At 41.1% G+C, this 22,274-nt stretch overlaps 1 protein-coding gene across 1 annotated transcript in view; it reads right to left on the bottom strand.

Moving 5' to 3' along the window:
• The window catches only part of CDK19 (cyclin dependent kinase 19), a 109,351-nt gene that overhangs the window by 29,624 nt on the left and 57,453 nt on the right, over nt 1-22,274 (bottom strand). Inside the window, exon 5 of the mRNA XM_026040697.1 lies at nt 100-157. Within this exon, the coding sequence (XP_025896482.1) occupies nt 100-157 (58 nt within the window). The remainder of the gene's footprint in view (nt 1-99; nt 158-22,274) is intronic.

Raw genomic sequence — 22,274 nt, forward strand, 5'->3', positions numbered from 1 at the left:
CAGAATATTTTGTAGAGGTTTTTTTTCTGTCTTRTACTGAAGATGCAATATTTCTAATTACTTCTTATTTGTGCTACTAAATTTTCTTAAAAGATTTACCTATTTTGACTCTTCCTCTTTCTGGACCTTCACCCATTACCAGAATGTTTGCTGGTTTCTGGAAAACAAAGAGCATAATATTTAGCTGACCAACCTTTGATGATTTTCTTCAAGAATAATAAAAATACACACACTTACTTTATATGAATGAACATTTCTATAAATATTTTTACAAGTCTAAAACTACCGTACATTTATGCTTTGCTGGCACTTGCACTGTATTCCTAGTCAATGACTTCACAATAAGGAGAACTGCAAAGTACTTTGACATTTCATAGTAAGAACTGCAATTTTAATTTCAATTTACACTCCCGTTTTTACCAAAATGGTAATGTTGTTCATTGGGGAGATTTCTTAAAAAAGATACAAATATATATACACATATATGCGCGCGCGYGCACACACACAGACACACACATATATACATATATGTACCTAGATTTTTTTTTAAATAAGCAAATATGAATACACACACACACCAGGCTGGGTTACTGCCCAGATCAATACTCTGGCAAGAAGTACTTTTGCCAYGCAGCTCATTTTAAATTATGTCAAGTGTTGGTATGGAGATTCRGAGCAAAAAGTTACTGTTTTTACCATAATACACAGCAAGATTTTTAGAACCATGCTTATTTTTAGTATATGAATGGTAATAAYTAAATTGGCAAAAACACTTTCTTTTTCTCCCCACAAAGGAAGCTGATTTCACGTCACGAGAGTTTACCTTAAAATGGGAATATATTCAGGTATATCCACAGACTTTATACAGTACAGACAGAACCTTTACAGATAGAGCAAAATCTGTATAGGTGCTTTATGCAACATTTATGCAACATTTATGAGCACCATGCAAAACTGGCACATGATGGCACCACAATTGTTCCACACTTAGGATTTAGATTCCTTCAAACAGCAACAGCCATTCCCTAGCAATTCCCTAGCAATTACAGCAATTCCCTATTGTGTTTGCTTGAAAAAAGTAAACACTGAAAGATTGAAAACATTAAATTATTTGAATGAGGATATCATGAAGGAACTTGTAAAGCAGTGTTTTGCAAGGTTTTCATCCAAGCATTAATTATATTTAAATATGTAATTTGAAATTGTTATTTCTGCAAGAGCTCTGGTCAAGCAGSATTTGTCCAAGCATCAGAAAGAAATATGCAGAAAGCCAACACTGGAATCTCATCCAACTTCTCATTTCCTAAAGCTTGCCATTATTTACCCAAAATGCCACTTACAAACTACAGATATTAATTTGTAAACTGCAGCCATTGATTACMTTAAAAAATTAATTGAACAAAAACTATAATAAATGCTATTTCAGCCTGTTCGTCCCCATCTGGCTCCAGGAGGTACTTCACCCCAGGAGGAGGTATTCATCATCCCCGGCACACTTTTGGAACCCTTCAGGAGGGAAATTGCACTCCACTTGGAGAACGCAATAGCTATTTTAATCAACAGCAAGTTACTGTTAATATTTTAATAGTTAATAGCTTTTAACTATTAAAAAGGCATTGTCGTTTAGCAGTTCCATTCTCTAAGTCAACAAGCACCGACAAAGCAGCGATCACCCAGAAATCAGTTAATCCTGGTAAATCGATACCAGCATCCACAGTAAAAGGTAAGGACTTTTGTAACATGATTCAGAGCAAAATCTCACCAGGAAATCTAGGAGAGATTAAGCTGGTGCTGATATTTAACAATAATGAAATCAACATTCAAAGGCGGCTTGACAAAAACGCTGGTTTTGAATTTCTAGCAGTGGCTTGTATTGGTGTAAATTGGATATTTGGGAGATGAGAACCATCCCCTGCTGCGTATTTGGAAGCCAAAGCCAGGCAGCAAGGAAGGCAAATAAACTGCTACTGCCTTTGACCTCTGCTAGGTATCACATTGCTAAAACAGCCCAACCAAGGTGCCAGCTATGAGCACTACTGCCTAGAAACCTCGACTGAGAGTTGAGCACAAACTAAAAACACCTCAGTGGACATTTAGATTCAGGACTGAATTCGGGGCAGTAGGGGACGGATTTGTCAAGTGAACAGAGCTGATAAAAATAGAGGTGCTGCACTGATTTCTATGTTTGATACAGAGGAATTACACTGTAAGGGAGAAATTGTATGTAATACCAGGAGAAGTGATAAGATAAAATTAAGTGGATTCAACAGGTAAACTAAGTGGATTCAACAGGATTCCCAGAACTGGACACACTGCAGGCTCATATTTTAATCTATAATATTAAAAGACTCTTCAGGCAGCATTTTTTTCATAGCAAGAACCACTATCTCATCTGTTGGCACAAGCTGCAATATTCRTACGAGTTCACTGGGCTAGAACTGCTGAAAGCAAATGCCTCATCCATTCGGTTATTTTTCACCCAAACACTTCTGAGGGGCTCTAGTTCCTTCTGACACTTAAACCTGCCCTAAGATTCCAGTGACAGAGGACGAGGCGCCCGCTGGGGCAGCCCGTGGGTGGATAAATTCTGCCCACCACGGCAGTCGTGAGCTCTCATGAATCTGTCTGAGGGAAATTGGGGAGAAAGACAGAAAATGGGGAGAGGAAAGGTGAATTGTGGACCCCTGTGTGTGAGGAGCTACCTGCTTTYCGGTACCTTCTTTCAGTGGAGACCTTAGGTCAGGAGGGGAACAGGGATAGACTTGTTCCCAGTCCCCACATGAGCAAGCCCACTGTTTGGATATGGTTATTAAAGGGCAGGTGTTTTCTGGGTTCCTTTTGCTAATCGGAGCTATTCTCACCAGAAAACCATGAAAGGGCCAAAGAGTGACACTTAGCTGATGGGACAGATCTTTCTGAGAGGAGACCCCTGAGAGCCAGCTCCTGGGCCCGTGAGCCTTTAGTCAATGCAAAGAATCTCAAAGGAGCTTAAAGCCCAGGGCAGGTATTTTGTGGCTGTTGGGAGGCAATTCTGGCCTGGGAAGCCAAGCTCCTCGCCCTATGTGTGACGACGGGAGCCGGGTGAGCAGCTTCCCAGCAGGGTGGGCTCCCTGGTGATGCTTCATGTAGGCCCAGTGCGAAGCAGCAGAGCCGCATGCGCTCCCAAATGGAGTAAAGGCTTACCCTCACCAAAAATGGTCCCAAATGGACCAAGACTTCCCCTTGGTCACTTTCCAAGTCTTTCAATAATGAAGGTTTCCATCATGACAGGAGAGAGAAGGCTGCTAAAGGAAATGYAAACCACTCGGGCTTTGGGGAGAAGAGGCAGCGTGTTAGCCTAGTCTTTGGATATACTGAGTGTCAAAACATGGGAATTTCATTTTAGGAGAGGAAAATACAAAGGCCCAGGCAGMTAGGAGATCAAAACTTGACACATCCTTTGAGTAAATCACAGTTCTTCCCTGAGAGGGCAGAATTCTGTCCAAAAACAGCACTATTTACAAAACAGAAATAACTAGCAACTCCGTGGGCAAGGGTGCAGTGGTTCCCACCACGACACCTTCCAAACCCGCGACATCCCAATCCACACACTTACTGCTCTCCGAAACCCTGCGGTGGCTGCGAACGCGCCTGCAAGGCCGGGCCCTGCCAGGCCGGGCCTGGCCGGCCATGCTGCCCATCGCTATGGAAACCCCCGGCAGAGCTGGCGCCGCAACAGCCAGCGCTCCAGGCCGGCTGCAAAATGAGCGCAGAAATCCCTGCGGAGAAACGCGGCCGGGATCTGGCCGCCTGAAGAGTGACCGCTACGAGAACAAGGTCAAGAGCAACAAACAAGCGGAGCGAAAATCCCAAGGAGCTACGGGAAGCGGGATGCAGGCGACAAGGTCGCTCAATGGGTCCTCTAAAAGCATTAAGGACAGAGGACAGCGTTTACTTTCCCCTAGCAACAGGAATAAAGCAATTAAAAGATCTTGGCGGGAGAGAAACAAAATCCTTGGGCTACCAAGTACCACCTATGGGCTTGAAAGACCACACCAGGTCAAAACGGGAACAAGAGCCTAACAATAGATGGCAATTCTTTAGCTTTAAGACTTATTGTTGCCATCTCCTAAGGTACAGCGGTGACCTAATTCTTCAGAGATTTGGTGCAGAATCGCATTCCGCTGGGAAGGCCTCCGTAGGGACCGTCCGCTTTCCACATGCCGTTCGTCATTGTTTGCTCCGAACGAACGTGCTTCCCTGTTGGAGGGCACGGGATGACCCAAGGGCTCCTGCTGCAGAACACAGAAACTAAGTCCTTTTCTGAAGAAGGGCTCTCCCCACAAATGAACTGCTGCGCAATGAGATCTTTTCAAATTTCAGTTTATATATAAAAATGGCTTAATTTTAGCTCATTTTAGCATTTCACACACTGCTCCCCAAATCACAAAGTCCCTAAATTGGAGGGTCCACTTAAAGACCACTGAGCCCTAAAGTTCAAGATTAAGTGGGAGCTGCAGATTTTTCACACRTTTGTTAAAAAGATATATATATATTTGGGTTTTTTTTCCCACCTGCAGAGAACTGTCTGCTCTGATTACACAGCACCTCTACTGACACAGGTTTTGTCAGCTGAATTATCCTCACCTTTTCTTCACTTGCAATTTCATTGCATTTCTGTTTAGATCTGTAAACCACAGTTTTCTCATATCATATCTCCACTTTGCTGAAACAACTGACCTTGCAAAGCAGTATCATTAACAAACCTCACCAACATATTTTTCATCTCAGTCAAATCAATAATCTACAGACATTACCATGTTGAGCAAGGGCAGACAGAAAATTGACCACTGCAGCACATTAGCTAAAAAGGCAGAAAAACTACAAAGAATGTAAAATGTTTGAAGTATGAGAGCATTCAAATGAAATTGAAATATGCTGAAATCTAAACAGAAGGAAAAAATAGAAGTAACCAAATCAAGAATGACAATAAAGGAAGCAAATAATACCAGAGAAAGCATTTAAAACTGAGTTAAAACATAAAAAAAAAAAGATAAATCCAAACACCAGTAAGGAGTAAAAATGAAAATACAACCAAATGTGGACATATTAAACTTTACAGYGAAGTGTTGGCAGATTTCAATTTTAAAAACTGTCAAAGTCCTTTTTATTTGATAATCATCAGAGGAAGATCCGTGACTACAGAAAATTCCAAGCATTTTGTAAACTGCAAAGCTACATGTTTAAAAAAGAAGAAATCATGAAATAAACKTACAGCTTTCTAGCTGACAACACCACCAAAGATGTGGCAATTCAGGCTTCAATACAGACTGATTCGAACCAGTCCAGGATTCCTCATGCAAAGGTTTTCCTTCCCATAGTAAAATACATTTGTTGGGAATGAATTCCTGAGTCTGGCCTTCTAAATTGACTCTTTTATCTCAAATATGTGTTTTCAGCATTAAATGTATAGCTCTGCAGTCATTCAATTCTATTCAGCTCCAGAGGTCCCTTCCAGCCCACACTGTTGTAAGCACCTGATTCTCCAGGTAAGAATCCATAAAGAATCTTACAATCCAAAAGAGGAAGAATTCAGAGGTATCTACCAAGGTGAAGGCCAGTATTAYAAGTTTTAGTATAAAACATCCAGTCAAAGTAAGAATCCTTAAGGTAAAAAGTTTAACAACGATGAAGGCCTGAACTAAAATTGATTGAACTTATCAAATCAGCCATACTGAAATACTATTTTTTGACATTTCCTTTTGATGCAGAATTATCTACCATGAAAAATGAGCTTGAACAAACATCATCCATGACGATGAGCAATGAAGATGATTAAAGGACTGGAGCATYTATCTTACAAGGAAAGACTAAGAGAGCTGGGCCTGTTTAGCCTGGAGAAGAAGACTGACAGGGAATCTGATCAATGTGTTTAAGTACCTGAGGGGAGAATGTAAAAAGGATGGGGTCAAATTCTTCTCAGTGGGGACCAGTGACAGGACAACAGGTCATGCTACAAATTGAAACACAGGCAGTTCCATCTCCATGTGAGGAAGAACTTCTTCCCTGTGAGGGTGCCAGAGCCCTGGCACAGGCTGCCCAGGGAGGCCGTGGAGTCTCCTTCTCTGGAGAKCTTCCCAACCCGCCTGGATGCCGCCCTGTGCCCCGTGCTCTGGGTGTCCCTGCTGGAGCAGGGGGTTGGACTGGATGGTCTCTAGAGGTCCCTGCCAACCTCAACCATCCTGTGACTCTGTGATCATATATGGCCCCATTATACATTTGACTGCCTGAAACCTTTCTCTTTTTTTTTAATGAATCAGATCCAATGAATCATATCATATCTATACTATTTAGCTAGTACATTCTCTTCCAGTTGTGATGCCTTGAATTACTCTATTATAAAAATGTCCTTGCAATAATGAAGTCAGTGGGTCACGTAAAGAACTCATTTTTCCGTTGTGCTTCATTTTTCAGAGGTAGATGTTCTCCTGAGAGCTAATTAAGCATATACCCCAACTGACATTAATTCTTTACATTCATTCCCCTTTCTAGCACAACCCAGAAATGTCGAGGACGGGCACGCTCCTTATGTGAATTCCTTCTCCAAATTAACTGGAAACAATGTTTTCTCAGGTAGTTGCTAAAAAAGACAAATTAATCTATAAACCCAAGGTGTTTGTTCAGTGTTGAAATGGGAGAAGACTATTCACCAAACTCTATTCCATGACTAGTGAATGGATGAGACATTTTAAGATGTATGGTATGGAAAATGGATTGCAAGTGCAAAGGGCCTATGAAGTAAAGGTAATCACAAGAGGGGAATATAATTTGAGCTGTGTAAGAGTTTAGAAATAAAACCGTTTTCTTCCTTTCACACCCGATTTCTTTCAGGTTTCTTTTGGCTGCCAGAGCATAAAATGACTGCAAGACAAAAATCGAAACTCCAGATGACTGGGGACACTGGGMACTGCTTTTTGTTATAATAATATTCACAGTGTACTCATATACTCGTGGTTTCACCCCAATCAATGACAATACAGTTCAAGTGAAAAAGAAGAGAATGAAAAAAATGTACATTAGGAGAATGCCAAAACACTTGGCACAATTAAATTTTATGTTGCTATGCAACATTATCCAAAGCAGTGCTGGTTCTGCAATAGCAGATTGCAACTTAAAATGTTACATGCAACCTTGGGAAGGACAAAGAAGGGGGAAGACAGATGAAAACAAAGGGAAAAATATGATCATAAATTATGAATGAAAAATAAAATGTCATAAAGCAAATGCTTAAATAGGGTGCTGCATTCACATTGTCTCTGGGTTTTTCRATACATTACAGTTTGTTCCAGCAAAATTCCTGCACAGCTACATGGCAACCACTCAGGGATSGATCTCGCCCAGGCCCTTCGGGAGCATGGAGCACTGCATGGGACAAGCTTGCTCAACCTCTCCTACCCCATCTCCAAATAAGGTAGAATAAATTAGAATAAATAAATAAACAAGAATAAATTTTACTTCATCTAAGTACAGTTATACTCTAGTGCTGGGGCTTCAGGAGGTATCCCAAAGGCCCCAGGACATTTTGGCAAAGCCACCTCTATGCACCTCTGCCATTAAGTCTTTATTAGATACTCTTCCCACATGATCTTTATTCGATACTCTTCCCACATGATCTTTATTCAGAATAACTGCCCAGAGGCAAATAGGCTGGGAGGATACTCACGTGCATGAATTTGGATTTACAGGCAGCAGCAAAATACCATTTTCTTCACCTTAAAAGCAGAAGCTAAGGACCAGCAAGTCTGACACAATAGTAGTGCAAGGAAGACTTCAACTGTATTAAGCTTGAGGTTAAAATTTAACAGATAGAAATGAGATGATGCAATTTACAACTATTCGCTTATTTGCATTATTTTGGTTTTGTTACAATGCCTTGAAAATTAGATACCATAAATGCTACGTCTGATAATACTTTGGGTTATGGCAATAAATTCCACTAATGACAAATTCTGCCTTTTTTTTTTTTTTTTTTTTTTTAAATATTCTAACTGTTCTTTCTGGTTTAGTAGGGTTATTAAGGCAAGGAGATGAAGTTCCTATCCAAACAACATACAAATGCCTGAAAAGTATGGCCATAAAGCATTTTAAATTGTGTTTCAAAAAGTATCTTAGACAGTAAAACTCCCGATAGCTAAGTCCTCTGGGAGTCTAGCAGAGTCCAAGAATAACAAAGCTTCTCTTACTGCAATAAAGAGTATAGTACTAAACAAATAGATATAGATGCAACCCCTTTTCATCACAAGCCTGATTCTGCCTGGATAGCTTAAACTGACTGAATTAGGTCAAAATATTAAAAGTTCTTTAATGGAAAACTTCTAAAGAGAAAAAGAATAGGAAAAGGTAGCCTGGCTATTTTTAAAGATGCTTTCTCCATCTTGAGAGGGTCAGAAGTATCCCTTTTTTTTTCTTCCCATGGACTTGGGAATATATCTTAAAGATCTCTGAACTACGGAATATATAAATATATATATATATATGTGTGTGTGTGTGTGTGTGTGTGTGTGTATTTTTTAAAGGATAGAAACTTTATGAAAAGATTTAGAAAAACAATAAATATTTGAATTTCTACAGGATTTGAATAATCAAATGTTTTATGTCTAATCATATTTCACACTGTTAAATTAACTCTTTTCAGAGTTTCTTACATACGGATTTTGTCACAACAAGTTACATTATTTATCCAGTTTTTATTACACACCATTTTCCTATGTGCACAATCTCAAGGAACTCTCCCAAAGAGCATTCTCACACAGACTGATACTCTAAAGAAAAATATGATGCAGGGCCACCTCCCTCCAACCCTTTTCTTCTTCGGGAACTTGAACAAATAGACTCAAGAGTTAGAAGATTTTCTACTTTTGAAGCTGCAGAGAGATTTCTTCATCACCTGTCACTCATTCCCACAAATATCTATGCAAACGAGATTGAGGAATATAAATAACGTAGTACATCGGCTTGTGTTTATGTTAATTGCAACTTTATAATGTTTTTCAAGAAGAAGTACCCTTAACACATGCATCTCCGGCACAAGGAATACTGTAGAGGAATACTGTGATGCCTTTCCGCTAATTTTCTATGTAAGTACTAAACAAAACAGGTTAATGTCTGTTTGAAATTCATTTTTTATATTATTCCTTCTGCACTAGGAGCCACAGTCTTGACTAGAGCCCAGCTTGGTTACGCAGGTCTAGCCTGTCTAGATATGATTGAAGAGTAAAAGACCTGGGGGTTTAAAATCAGCACAGATTCAGATTTATGAGTCTCAAAACAGTTCAAACCTTCCTTAAAAAAGACAATTCTTCAGATAAAATAAAGCTGAGCTATTCTTCAGCAGATTTTCCTCCAATTAAAGATAATTTTCTAATAGACCAGGCAGGAACAGGCTTAGCCCAAATGAGCAAAAAGATCTTAGCAGAAGGAAAAGTGGCTGGAACCAGACATGTAGCTGGTGCAGACTACAGAGAAAAGAATGTAAGTGGGAGGCAAAAAAATAGCTTGGGACACAGAGATTGAAAAGGTATGAACTTGATTTGGGGAGAGAGGGAAAAGAAATCTACTTAAAGCTAAAAGTTGATAAACCAATTAAAAGGGTACTGAGACTACAAATTACCTTTTCAAAAGTCAAACTTTTTCCACAGCTATTTGGGTGCCATAATCAAAATAATGAAAACCAAAATTAAAATTTATAATCAAAATAATCAAGTACTACCCAAGGTAACTGAGTTTTCCAGTCTCGGAAAAGAGAAATGGTTTCGTTTCAGATAGCACAGTATTCATACAGCTTGATGAACACTGATTTTTCTATGTAGCTATTTGTTTTTTTTAACATAGCAGAGCTCTCACTTGAAGACTGGCAAGGCTGATTTGTGTTTTAGCATCAACAGCCAGTGTTGTACAAGCTGGAAACACCAGCTGAAAAGGCCTGGGATCCCATGCACTGGGATCTTCGGCATGAGGAGTATCCTTCCCTACCCATTACTGCCCCTATGGTTTCCAGATTTTAACTCAAAAGAAAACAATACAAAACGAAAACTAACAAAACCATCCAAACAAAAACATTCCCTCAATTTTTGCTGCACTTACTGTATTTCTTTATCCACAGAAGACAAGATTTTGCAGCTCTTTGACTCAAAATAGTGCCTCCAAAATCTTTTCTAGATAAATTTGAGTAAAGTTTCAAAACAAAAACTCTTGTAAGAAACGCACATTTCCTAAAAACATTTGCTTGAGAAAGTGCATGCAACAGGCTAATGCTTTGCAGCAGCATAAATGGAGTGTAAGAGCCATTTTTTTAAATAGAGTAAATACACATCCATTAGACAGTCATAATTACATGTTTAGGGTTTTCTAGAGGTATTTTCATGTGCCAAACATGACAAACATGAGTAGCTAAAAGGTGTCAAGTTTATTTGCTCTCTTACCCTCCCAATCAAGTTCCCTTCCCCAAGAGAGGGCAGTGAAATTTCATTCACAAGCCCTCAATGAAATGAGTCTCTCGTTTAGAAACTCTCTGTATAACAAAACCAACTTGTAGCAGGGCAGGGGAGATTTCTCTGCACAGAGCATTGATGAGGATGCCTCTGATTTCTTAACGTAGGACTGATGCAATGGCATTTTGTCCTATCCATGGTTATTCCAATAAGGCTTCAATAATATTTAGGGCAGGTTCCCTGTCTTTAAGGGTAAAATAGCCCAGGTAAGACAGAAAAGTGTTTGTGCTGAGGATACTTGACAGAGTGAGGACTATTGCTTACTAATGAGCTCCATGGTCACCAGTTAAAACAACAATTAATCTTTTTCTATATTAAAACGGAGTCTTAACTTTGGGAAGAAAAGTAAAGGAAAAAAAAAGATTTTGGAGAAAACAATGAAAACCAAAATAATTTACGTTAAAAACTAGTAATTCCTCTATTTCCATTTTTCACAAATGTTCTGAAAATTTGGGGGAAAAAGGCACACTAACTATATCTATTTTGCCGTATTTTGGGAACATCACAACAACAGGGCATTTCAGACTCTGAAATTCTGTTTCTTCAATATATTGCTATCATTTTCATTTTTTGCTTTGCAATGTAATGAATACTGTAATGAAAAGGCAGTTATGTTAATAGATTCTTTCATGAATAAATCCATCAGGTATTAGTATTACTTGTTCTTGTCAATGCAAATCAAAAATAGGTCTCATCAAGATACAAGCGTGCGGGGTTTAAACATTTTAGGCGGCCAATTTAACACAAGGTGTAGGAGTCTCATCTTATTTTTTTGAGGATTAGGCTCTTTAAGTCTCCTCTCATCTGCTGTGTTCAGCTTATTATACTATACAGCTATGTGGGCTGTAATAACATGTGGAAGAGCTAATTAATTATCAGCTTGGCAGGCCTATAACGAGGTTGCAGTAGAAAATACTAACAAGTTTTTCAATCACTAAGCCAGGCCAGTGCTGCATGGAAGCATATGGGTGAAGGTTTTCAGATAGATCTAGAAATGTGGAGTGCAAAAATCCCTCTAAGATCATCAGTTAACAGCAATGTCAATCTGTTTAACACCTCCAAAACACCCCTAGTCAGTAATGCAGAGACTTCGATAAGAAAAATAATGAATTCTGAAGTGTTAAACTTAAAAACTAATTAAGGTGTAAGGTCAAAGAGAGGTATGCTTAAAAAATGCAAAACTAAAATGGTTACTTTTTTTTTATTTCATAAAGAATTTTTCACAATAATCTCCAAATGACACAAGAACTAGATTCAAACTACTGTGCAAGAAGTATAGACTATGGCAGCTTAAATATACATACAGTAATTACAATATTTATTCTTGAAGCTAGTAACAGAAGAAAGCAAGCTAAAAGGTATATGGAAAAGCACACTTTGTACAATTATTTTAAGCAAGAAACAGCAAGGTTGTTTCAGGAGATAGAAGCCTTAAAAAGGCTGCTCAAAAATCTCTGCTAGGACAGAACCACCACAGTAGGGACCTTCTCCAAATTCAGAAAATCAGTATCTACATTTTTTAAAAAATCTATTAAAGGTCTGAAACCAATGACAATTTTTAACTAAAACTTAAAAATAAGAGATGGGTCACTGCACCTGAACCACATGCACTTTTCTCATGTATTGGTTAAGATGGGAAAACGGGAATTCTCCCTGGAAGAGCCACTGCAGAGCTCAAAGGTGCAGAGGCCGAAGGGAGGAGCGGTAATTAGGGCTGTGAAGATGAAGAGCGAGGAGCACTGCAGGAAAGTCAAAGCTGAGTCAAGGTTATATGAGTAATGTTAAAAGAGGTGGCAAAAGGCAGATAAACAGATACAGGAATGTGGGCAGAGGAGCAGGAAGTTGGAAGCAAATGAAAAGATTTGCAACGAGAAAGAAAACAGAAAAGCGGAGCTGAGATGAAGGCTCTTCCTGCCAAACCCCGAATCTGATGCGGTCCAAAACTAATTATAATATTTTTCCATTCAACAATTATGCCATTTTTAAAAAATGAAAAACAACTTGCACAGACCTGCAGCGCCTGTGAGATACCACCAATTCCTGAGAAATGGTCTGTGACTCATGCCAGAAACACTATCATGCTCAAGTGCGGCAGGTCAGGCTGTCCTCGTTTTCCTTTCTATTAAACAACTCTAAACACAGCCTAGACTGTCACAGAAAAACACACCTGACCTAGTGGCAGCAAATGTATCCCAGTTTATAAGAGGAAATTTCCTTAGGCTTTCAAATGGTGCTCATAGCTGTGTTGCTACTGCTTCAGATCTACACATTACACTTTACCTTGCTGTAGATGTTGCCAYTGAGTCTTAGTCCTTAAACACTTTCATAAAACACCAAAGGTTTAAAATGCAAATAAACTCTTCATGGCCTTTCTTCTAAGTGCATAAACAGGCTAGTGGCTTAACTCTCTGTTCCTAAAAGCCAGATTATCACTTTTGAGAAGTTCACTGTGCAACTGAAAACTGAACTGGTTTTTTTGAAAAAAACAGATTTTAGTACAAACCATGAGAGCTCTTCCTCCAAAGGAAATGTAGCTGACCCTGTATTTTGTATATGCAGGCAAAATTCTTCTCTATGGAAGCAACAATGATGTTGAAAATATAGTGAAAGGCCTAAGGAAGCTCTGCTCTAGAGTCAACAACACATATAATACCCCTTGGCTGTAAAACTGGTTGTAATGTCCCTGTTACTAAAACCCCCCAAACAATGAGCTGATCTGACTGCTTGAAAACCAGTACTAAGAAGATGGGCTACTGACCCCTACGCTCGAATCATTTTCTTTGGTACAAGACTGGAGCCTTTCTTGCATATTAAGGAGTAAACAAGATATGAACTGCGGGAGGACGATGCCCTGAAGGCTGAATAGTTTTACTGGTGTGACAAATGGGCGGCTACAAGCCCGAAAAAGWAAAGAAGAAGAAGAAAAAAAGAAAGGATGAAGTCGCCAATATATTTCTATATATATTTCTGCATTTTCTGCAGGATGAGAACACGAGTGGGAGCAGCTACCGCAGAGCCCCGGGCCGCCCTGCTCCGACCTGCCCACGCGGCCGTACCTGCGGCATCAGCTCGACATTCCCACCTAACTCCCAGCTACCGAAACGCTGCACGCGCCTTCCGGGCCGAACGCACCAAGGGAAACCACCTCGAGGTGGCTTTTTGCACTCGACGGAGCAAAATGTGCCTTGAAAAGGAGAAAAACTAAACCCACCCAGACTTAAACCCAGACTTAACCCAGCACTCACGGCGCACGTGCATTTTTATGTTATATAGAAATAACATATAATAATACAAATATACAAATACACAAATAATATAGAAATAACATAACCTCAGGCTAATCTGAGGTTCCCTCTATCCCTGCTGTTTGGCTAAGACAAYAGGGCAATGACAGTGCCCACTCAGAGCAAAAAGCCGTGCCCGGAGAAACCGTCTTCCAAGTAAATCCCGCATCCCAGCAAAGAGTGGCAGTCTGCCAACCACGGCSCATGTATCTGCCAATGGTAAAATTAGCAAGAAGTTACTGCAAAAGCATTACACTACCCAGATGCTGCAAATTTCAGGCATACACCTCATCCAAAAGCAACACRACTCTGCTGCTCTCTTGGTTTAATTCTCCACAGTCCGAATGAATAACTCCTGGATAAGCAAACAGGTTTAGCGCTATCCAAGCCTGGAATGCACGTCCTGAATTTAGGGAGGCCAAGCCAACTTTCTACCACCCCATTTAAGGGCCTTAGCTTCAGTTGAGCTGGCGAAGGAGCTCGGCGCTCTCCAGGCTCGCCTGCTGCCAGAACAATTCCACTTTCACAGCGCGGGAGCTCGGGATCCGCTCATTAAAATGGAGCCTCACGGGACTCGGGACTCGCRCCAACTTCTGACCATCACCGTGCACAAGTGCTACACCAAAAGTAATGACACTAAAGGCAAATCAAAGGGAAAAAAGTGCAAGCACGTTACGTGGGGAAATAAAAATTGAGAAGAGTGAACAACCCACACTTTAGCAAGGACTGCAGCCGGAGACAAAATGGCTTGAGAAGTTGAGAGCACCGAGGGGAATTTCAGGAATGCAAAATATTGTCTCCAGACAATTATTTTTATAGAYGCCGTTATATTTGAGAAGAACAGCTATACATCATGTTATTGGGCCAGGTTGCTGGGGTTCAGCTCAGGATTTAAGCAGCCAGAACAAGTGGAAGCTCTTAACAACCCACCTCTGTTTCACTGTTGGAACTACTTGCACTTTTACTGAAACACAGCTCTTTGAGAAAAGGAAACAGTGATTGCACAGATATAAACTAACACACAAACGGATTCCAAATCCATATTCAAAGCTTTTTATGCCAGCAGAATCAAAGCATCACAGAAGGGGATTCACTTGGGCAGGGGACAAGTAAGGGGACAAGTAAGAAGATTGTTTGATAACGTAAAATCATATCYCGGCTATAAAAATAAATCTTCAGATACAAACACTTTTTAAAATAAAATATAAAATATAGATTTATAAAATCTATACTGTTGTCTCCTACTTTACACAGTAGCATGGGAAGACTACTGAACTGCCAGGTAAGTGTTTCTGCAAGTAACTAAATGGAAAATAGAGAACAAGGAGTTTGGCTCTAGTATTGAACAAAGCAGAATGGAAATATGTCCAAAAAAATCGGTCATATTTTCAACAGCCTTTAACTGGAGGGGAGGTAGATGGGGGAGGCACAGGACAACAGACCACAAAGAAATAATTTTTTTTTTTTTTAAATCCTGTTATTACACAGGTATATACAGAGATCTGTACTTGCTCAAGGCTGACATGCATCTGCAACAAGCCCTACTGACTGGAAATCTTTGCTACGTCACGGTTAATAAATGAAAGACTTTTCAGAGTATTTTTAGCAGTGCTCCAGATGTGCTGCAGGTTTGTTCCTGCACTCACTCAAGCAGTTGGAAAATTTAATGCCAAGGCGTCGTTGTGTGAAATTCAGAAAAGCAAAAATAAGGCTACCATAAACCTTACTAGAGATTAATTTGAAGAYTGAATGTCCCGTTTGCGACAGGCCTGTTTCACATACACAGTTGTGTGCGAGTTGCAGCTCCCTTTGGAGCTGGCACAAAGGCTTTCCTTCTTTTCCTTGAACTGAGATTAGGGGTATTCTGCTATTACAGCTAAAGCAAGGCCCGTGATTGCCGGGACATCAGCCAGGGAGCAGAAAAGGAGGGATAGGGAGCGGACAAAGAGGCCCCAAATCCCTCTCCAGTGGAAACACCGGCTGCGCAGTCATTTACCACAGCCCGCTAAGTTTCCCGGACAAAGCTCCGGGTAACTAAACTAAGGAATAAAGCAGGGCCCTTTGTGCACAGGGCAGCCTGGGCCTCCAAGAGGCTTCATTTAAATGCCAGACAATGTGCRGCTCCGGGACAGCCCGTTGGCTGAGCGGGAAGCAGCCCAAGAGCAGGGCAGCTTCCAAACCAGCTCTGGTGATAAACRTGGTTATCTCGGCGCGGCGACAACCTTTGAGCCTTGGGAACACGGGGCCTCAGCAGGAAGGAGGGAAGGAAAGAAAGAAAAAAGGAAAAATGTGTCTTGTATATGACATAGGATATATGTCATATATATTATATATTTGAGTGCTCCATATATACGTGTGTGTGTGTATATATACGCGCACATATACATATATATCCATACACACACCTGTAGCCAATCACATTATCCCAGGGAGGCTACTTTCTTTAAGAAAAAAAAAAACATATATATATATATATATATATACACACACCTTTTACAAAAGGGAAGCCCTAGAAGAGCAGCCTCTAAGCTCCACGCTTTTCCTTCAGAAAGCCAAATGCAGCTTGTTCTGTCCGCCTGGCCAGCTGTGCCAATCAGCTAAAAACATCACGCATTTACCAGGAAGCTTCAAAAGCAGATGGTCTCAACCGGCTCTCTTAGAAATACAGACATCTTCCCTCTGCTTTTTCTGTATCATGAAAATACAAACAAATTCTGGAATTACTTTAATATTTTTGTCTCCTCCTCTCCCACCCCATGGAAAGAGGAACCATATGCCAGCTGCTGCCTTTAGCAGCAAAGCATAGCCCAAAGAAGAGTACCTCACCTGAATTTACACCCTGACTCACCTGAATTTACACCCTGCTAGTGTTTTATGGACTTAAGCTTGCTTCAGAACCTGGGGTAAAACACTTTTATTTCGCTCACTTCTTTTTATCAGTAAAAATCAACCAGCAAACATCATCCCAATACTCTTGTCACAAACCAAAGGTGTGCACTGGGCAAGCTCTGCGAGAGTGTTTCCATGTACTCACCAGATGTAGCATCGCACGGGCACCCTAGCAAACTTTCCTAATCACATGAAAAATAGGTTTTACAATCGACTGACAAAAGTTCTGAGGGAGAGTGATAAGCAATAAGACATGTTGGAATATTGAGGTGCACCTCAATAAATGTTTAGCATTTCAAAGAAGGAGAAAAATATATGTTGATAAAGCTTGGATTGCTGTTCAGTAGCTAAAATCTTCAGTTGATTTTTCTTTGTAGACCTAGAAGCATAGCTGTGTGYAGCCACACTCATGCAGGAAAACATGTACAACATGTGCAACTGTCCTCAACAGAAAATAAAAAAGTAGCCTCTCTCCACCCAGATATAAGAGCAGAAAGTTTTTTCTTGTATTCCCATTAGCTGGGGAAATCCAAGGGTTCTATATGATGATTACTGAGTCACCCTTCAGCACACAGGGATGAGGAGACGGGACAGCAAAGGATCAGAATGCCCTAAGCATTTCCGTGGGATGTAACACAGCGACATGGACAAACCCCACGCAGGAGCGCGTGTCCGCACWGGGCTCCACGCGCGCGCCTCCCCAGCACAAGCACACTGAGGGAAACGGCGGCGATCACGGTCCCAAACAGCCTTTGCTGCAAGCCTGAAGGAAGCAGCAGACAGGCTGGCTCCTCATTTATTTATAGGAGGTGCGTGGGGCTGCCCGAGCGAGTGAACGGCGCCGCGGACCTTTCCAAGTCCCCGGCAGCGAGGCCGGAGGYGGCGCCGCGTTCCTGCGCAGCAGCTGCGTGCGAAGCGGCGCGCGCCAAGCCGCCTCTAAACTTACTCCTGGTATCTGCACGTAAAAATCCCGTCCTAAAGCTACTGCGGAGAGGGGAGTTACCCACCTGGGTCATTTTAAGTATTATCTTTCAAAATCACTGTTTGCTTGCTTAGCAAAATCAAAGTGGTCCATTGAAAACCCATTTCAGAGCTGCTGCATCTCAGGTAACTTCTCCAATTATTTATTGTCCAGGAACGAGGAGGGCACAGGAGGGAAGAGGACTGTGCACTAAGTCTTTTCTCATTTCAAAGGCTTTGACATAGAAACAGAAAAGAAGAGGTAAAAATAGATAAACTTAACAGAACTTGGAAAAAAAAAAAAAAAGGGAAGGAAGGAAAAATGCCCACAAAACTGCTGCTATATTCAGATAAATAACACAGCGTGTAATGATTTAATTCAAAGATCTTATAACACATAGTAGTATGCTACAAATAAGATCTGTGAAGTAGCTAACAGATTGGAAAACAGAGGCCAAGACAGGTAGAAAAAGTTGCCTAATGCGACAGGCAGAGCTCCAGGATAAGAGACTTGAAGATTTACTCAGTGGCCAGAGCAGGATCCATATAACTAGCTTTGAATGAATCCCTGAACTAAAAGCTAACTGTTAACTAAAAAAAACTAAAAAGTGATGGATTTTTACTGTATTTMGTATACTTAAAATACTAAAATGTCAGTTTTCTATACATTTCTATTTTTTCTACACATTTCTATTCATTTCTATACAAATGCCCTGAAGCATCATTTAAAACACTCACGCTGAATACAGCAGCAATACCAGATAAAATGCTGACTACCACAGAAAGTCATCTTTATGGCCACTCAGCTTGGGACTTCCCTTTGAGCTTCACTTTTTTCGTTCCTGTTTATAAAGAAAAAGCCATTTATATATTGATTTGTTTTTCTCCACATGGCTCCCAGGCTGTCCTATGAGAGAAAAACCACTACTGCGCTTTCCAGGAGCTCTGTTTTCCCGAGAAGGTAAAGCTGGGCTGCCTGGGAAGATAACTTGCCCTCACAGGCCTGAGGGCCGGCCTGAGTCACCGCATGGGCTTCCAGTGCCGCCCGTGCGGCCTGACCCTCGTGACGGTTCTGTGTTTATCATTACAGCAGCGCCTGAATATTCGGGGCGGCCCGAGTCTCTGAGCCCACATGTCTGAGCATCCTAAAGCCGCTGGACAGCCATTCTCTTTGCAGGCAGACATGCGAGGTCAAAATTGTATCAAACCTCAGCTGTCTGCTATGTCCTTGCACCAAATATTACCAGCGTAGCACTGTCTAAATTCCATGAAGCAAAGCATGAGCCCTCCCTAACCCCCACCAAGGAAGAAACCCAACCCGACTGCCTTACACCCCCAAGGAAAACAGCCTGAGCCAGTGTTCTTACTAGGCTAGACTAGACTGCTCCCTCCGAGGGTGCGGAGAGGGAACTTACAGAAACAGAGAAGGCTGTTCTGAAGASAGAGGCTCACACGGTGAAAAGCACTCGTGGACACGGAAATACCACTGTTCTAGCCCTGCTTGGCAGCTGAAATTGTAAGGAAAGATCCTGTTCGAGATCCCACCCAAGTGAGGTTTGGGCATGACTGGAACCATGGAGAAAAACATCACAAGCATCCTCAGAAAACCCAGTCCTGTCCACTACTGCGGAAAAYGAGGCAGACTGTGGCAGTTTACAGGGAACATACAGGGAGATTAGGGAAAGAACGAACTGTGGAGAGACTTCTCCAGGATCTCCTCCTCCCTCCTCTAGCTGTCCCTGCAAAAAGTCTTTGGGCCAGTTTCTCACAGAGATTTCCTCGGCCTCCAGCTTCCTTGCGCATCCTCTCCTTGTGGTCAGTACCTCCAAGAACCACAAGCCACAAACACAAACTCAGCTGCTGCCTCCCCTTGGAGGATGTGCTTCAAAATCCTCCCTTTCAATACGATAAAAAAAAAAAACAGCCTGTAAGCTTTCACTGCAATCACTTTTCCTCACTCATAATATCCCATTGGACCTATTCTCCATCGGGAAAGGGCCAGGCAGACTGTGGATGTGGGATATTTATGCAGCTTGAGGTAAGTGTTCTCTGTTCTCTGCCATGGCAGATATAGAGAAGTTCGCTTTCCTCAGAAAACACATTTCATAGTTAGGGTGTTTGCTCTGAATGCCAGAGGAGTGGATTTGTGCTGACAGGCTCGACTATGACCTGGGGAGCCCGAGACAGAGGCGCTCTCTGCTGCCTGCCACTGCCAAAAACGGTCTTTTAAACCACTCTCTACTACATTATACTTCAAACTGCCCAGGGAACCCCAGTGTCTAGCATCCCTATTCGCTCTTCCACATGCTTTACGCACCTAATTTTCCTTTTTTTTTTTTTTTTGTAGAATAATGCAAATTAATACCTAGCGTCAATCGGCAAACAGACTGAAGACTAGACTCTCTCCTAAATCTCTCTAGTTTCTGTGCCTATAGTCACCTTCTGTTCTATCAGAACAGCTTAATTCTGCTTTCTGGATGTAAATGTAAATTGTGAGACTTAAGGTTTGTTAAACAGTTACTGTTTTACATCTCTCTCTCTCTCTCTCTCTGTTGCCTCATAAACTTAAAAATGCCACTATAAATTATTTTCTAAAATATTGTAGAAAGTCCATTTAAACATTGTAAGGCAGTAGAAGGGTAGTACAAGAAAAGCCCGTGATTAATTAACCAGTATTTCATAAAATAATAAAAACACTCTTGGAGCTTGGCAGCTTTTGTGAAGTCAGTTTATAAGTCTAATGTATTGAGGCAGTTGACAATATACAGTACAGGATGCTKAGAGTAACCAATTAACACAATTCTAGGGGAAAAATAGAGCAAACAACACAATAACCTCATTCTTCTGGTGAGTTTAATTTGCAAAATCTCTTTTCCAACTAAAAATATTGGTTTTAATAACATTAAATGGTTTTAATAACATTAAACAGAAATCTAGAGAAAYGCTCAAGGACATCCCTGGAATCTTAAATGAACTCTGCAATATGGTTTCTGGGCAGTTAAAACAGCTCCGAGACGAGACCCCCTCCAGGAAAATCCATCTTATTACAAATAGAAACCACTTTATCAAGCTCTAAAGGAAATGGTTTCCGCCTGTTTTTGTCCATAAGCAGCTAACATCAACTACAAAGGGATATTAGCACAAGAAAGAACTGCCAAACTCCTTTTCTCTGCTAACGCGAACGTGCACTGTGAACAGTGCTGGAAAACCTCCCTTCTGCGAGTATGTTCCCATCTCAAGAAGGTCCCTGCAAGGGAAGGTCACTCTCTAAAGCTTGTGCTACATTAACATCTCCTCACGACAGGAAGCCCGACCAGYCAGCAGAGCCAGCAAAGCCTCCCCTGGCCTCTCCTCTTAGACAGAGGAGCGTTGACATACTGAAAAGTCAATACATACAAAGTCATACAAAATTATTCTTGTCCAACAACACGTCATCTGATAACAAATTCCCGGTCCAAATGCCTCGACGGAAGCGAGCGGRTGGATCCTTGGAGACCTCTGCCACCCTCATGGTGGATGGAACAACCTGATGCCAGCCACAGAAACCAAAACCCAGCAGTGCTCCCAACCCACACRACACACTGCTCCAAGCCCTGTCCTAACAGTAAAGGAACTACGGCTACACTTGTAACCGGTCKGGAGAAGAGCAGATGTCTGTTTCCCTGTGGGTTTCACCCGCTGAAGGGTGACAAGGGTGCAGCAGGGCTGGTGGTGCCTGGTGGCACCAAAGAGGCCGGTGATGCCGTCTCCTGGGGGTGGACACGCAGCCCAAGTCAATGAGCTGATGGGTTGATGGCCAACCTGGCCATCAGCTCAGCCTGAGGCTGCAAGTCTCCAAGTTCTGCAATTTTATTACTCTGTTATGGTTTTACTGGCCCGTGCTGACCTCCAAAGTAACTTGCACGGACCTATTTCCAGGTATCTAAAAAYACTGACCCACCATGTACCAGAGGTTTGTTTCTGACAAACGTTCTCATTTCTTTAAAATTGCTTGATTCAACACAATACCAAATTAATGTTTCTCAGATACTTCAGCAAATAGTACCCAGCAAATCCTTTATTTCTCATATTTCAGCTTTAATTATTGGGTAATAAAGGGTAACTTATTTAACTACTGATGCTATTCCACCATTTCTGGTGGAATTTCTGCTTTAATTATTGGCATTTTTATTGAATACATTCAAAAGATCAATTCCACAGCTCACTGAGAAGAATTTTACTAATACTGTGGTAAATATTCCTAGAGAACCTATGAAAAAAAAAAAAGAACACACAATGAAATGACCGTAACTTGACATTTATGGATGTTGCAGTCTTTGGTTGACATCCAATTGCATGCTAAAAATACTAAGAAAAGGGCTATATTAAGGTAGCAGAGTACAAGGTGTCTCCATGCAAAATACTGGTTTGCATAAAACACAAAAATATTTTTCCACAGAATATAAACTTAACCAAATAAGGAAAAAAAAAAAAAAGCACCAGACAAAACAACTCACAGTATTACAAAGACACCGAAAGGTTAGTATTTATGTGTTATGCCAGAAACAGATTCCAGGGAAGTGGTGCCTGAGGTACCATTTTTAGAACTAAAAACCACCAATATGAGAATGGG

This window comes from Nothoprocta perdicaria, unplaced genomic scaffold (genome assembly GCF_003342845.1).
Source record: "Nothoprocta perdicaria isolate Ctin4 unplaced genomic scaffold, notPer1 scaffold_261, whole genome shotgun sequence".
Classification (NCBI taxonomy): Eukaryota; Metazoa; Chordata; class Aves; order Tinamiformes; family Tinamidae; genus Nothoprocta; species Nothoprocta perdicaria.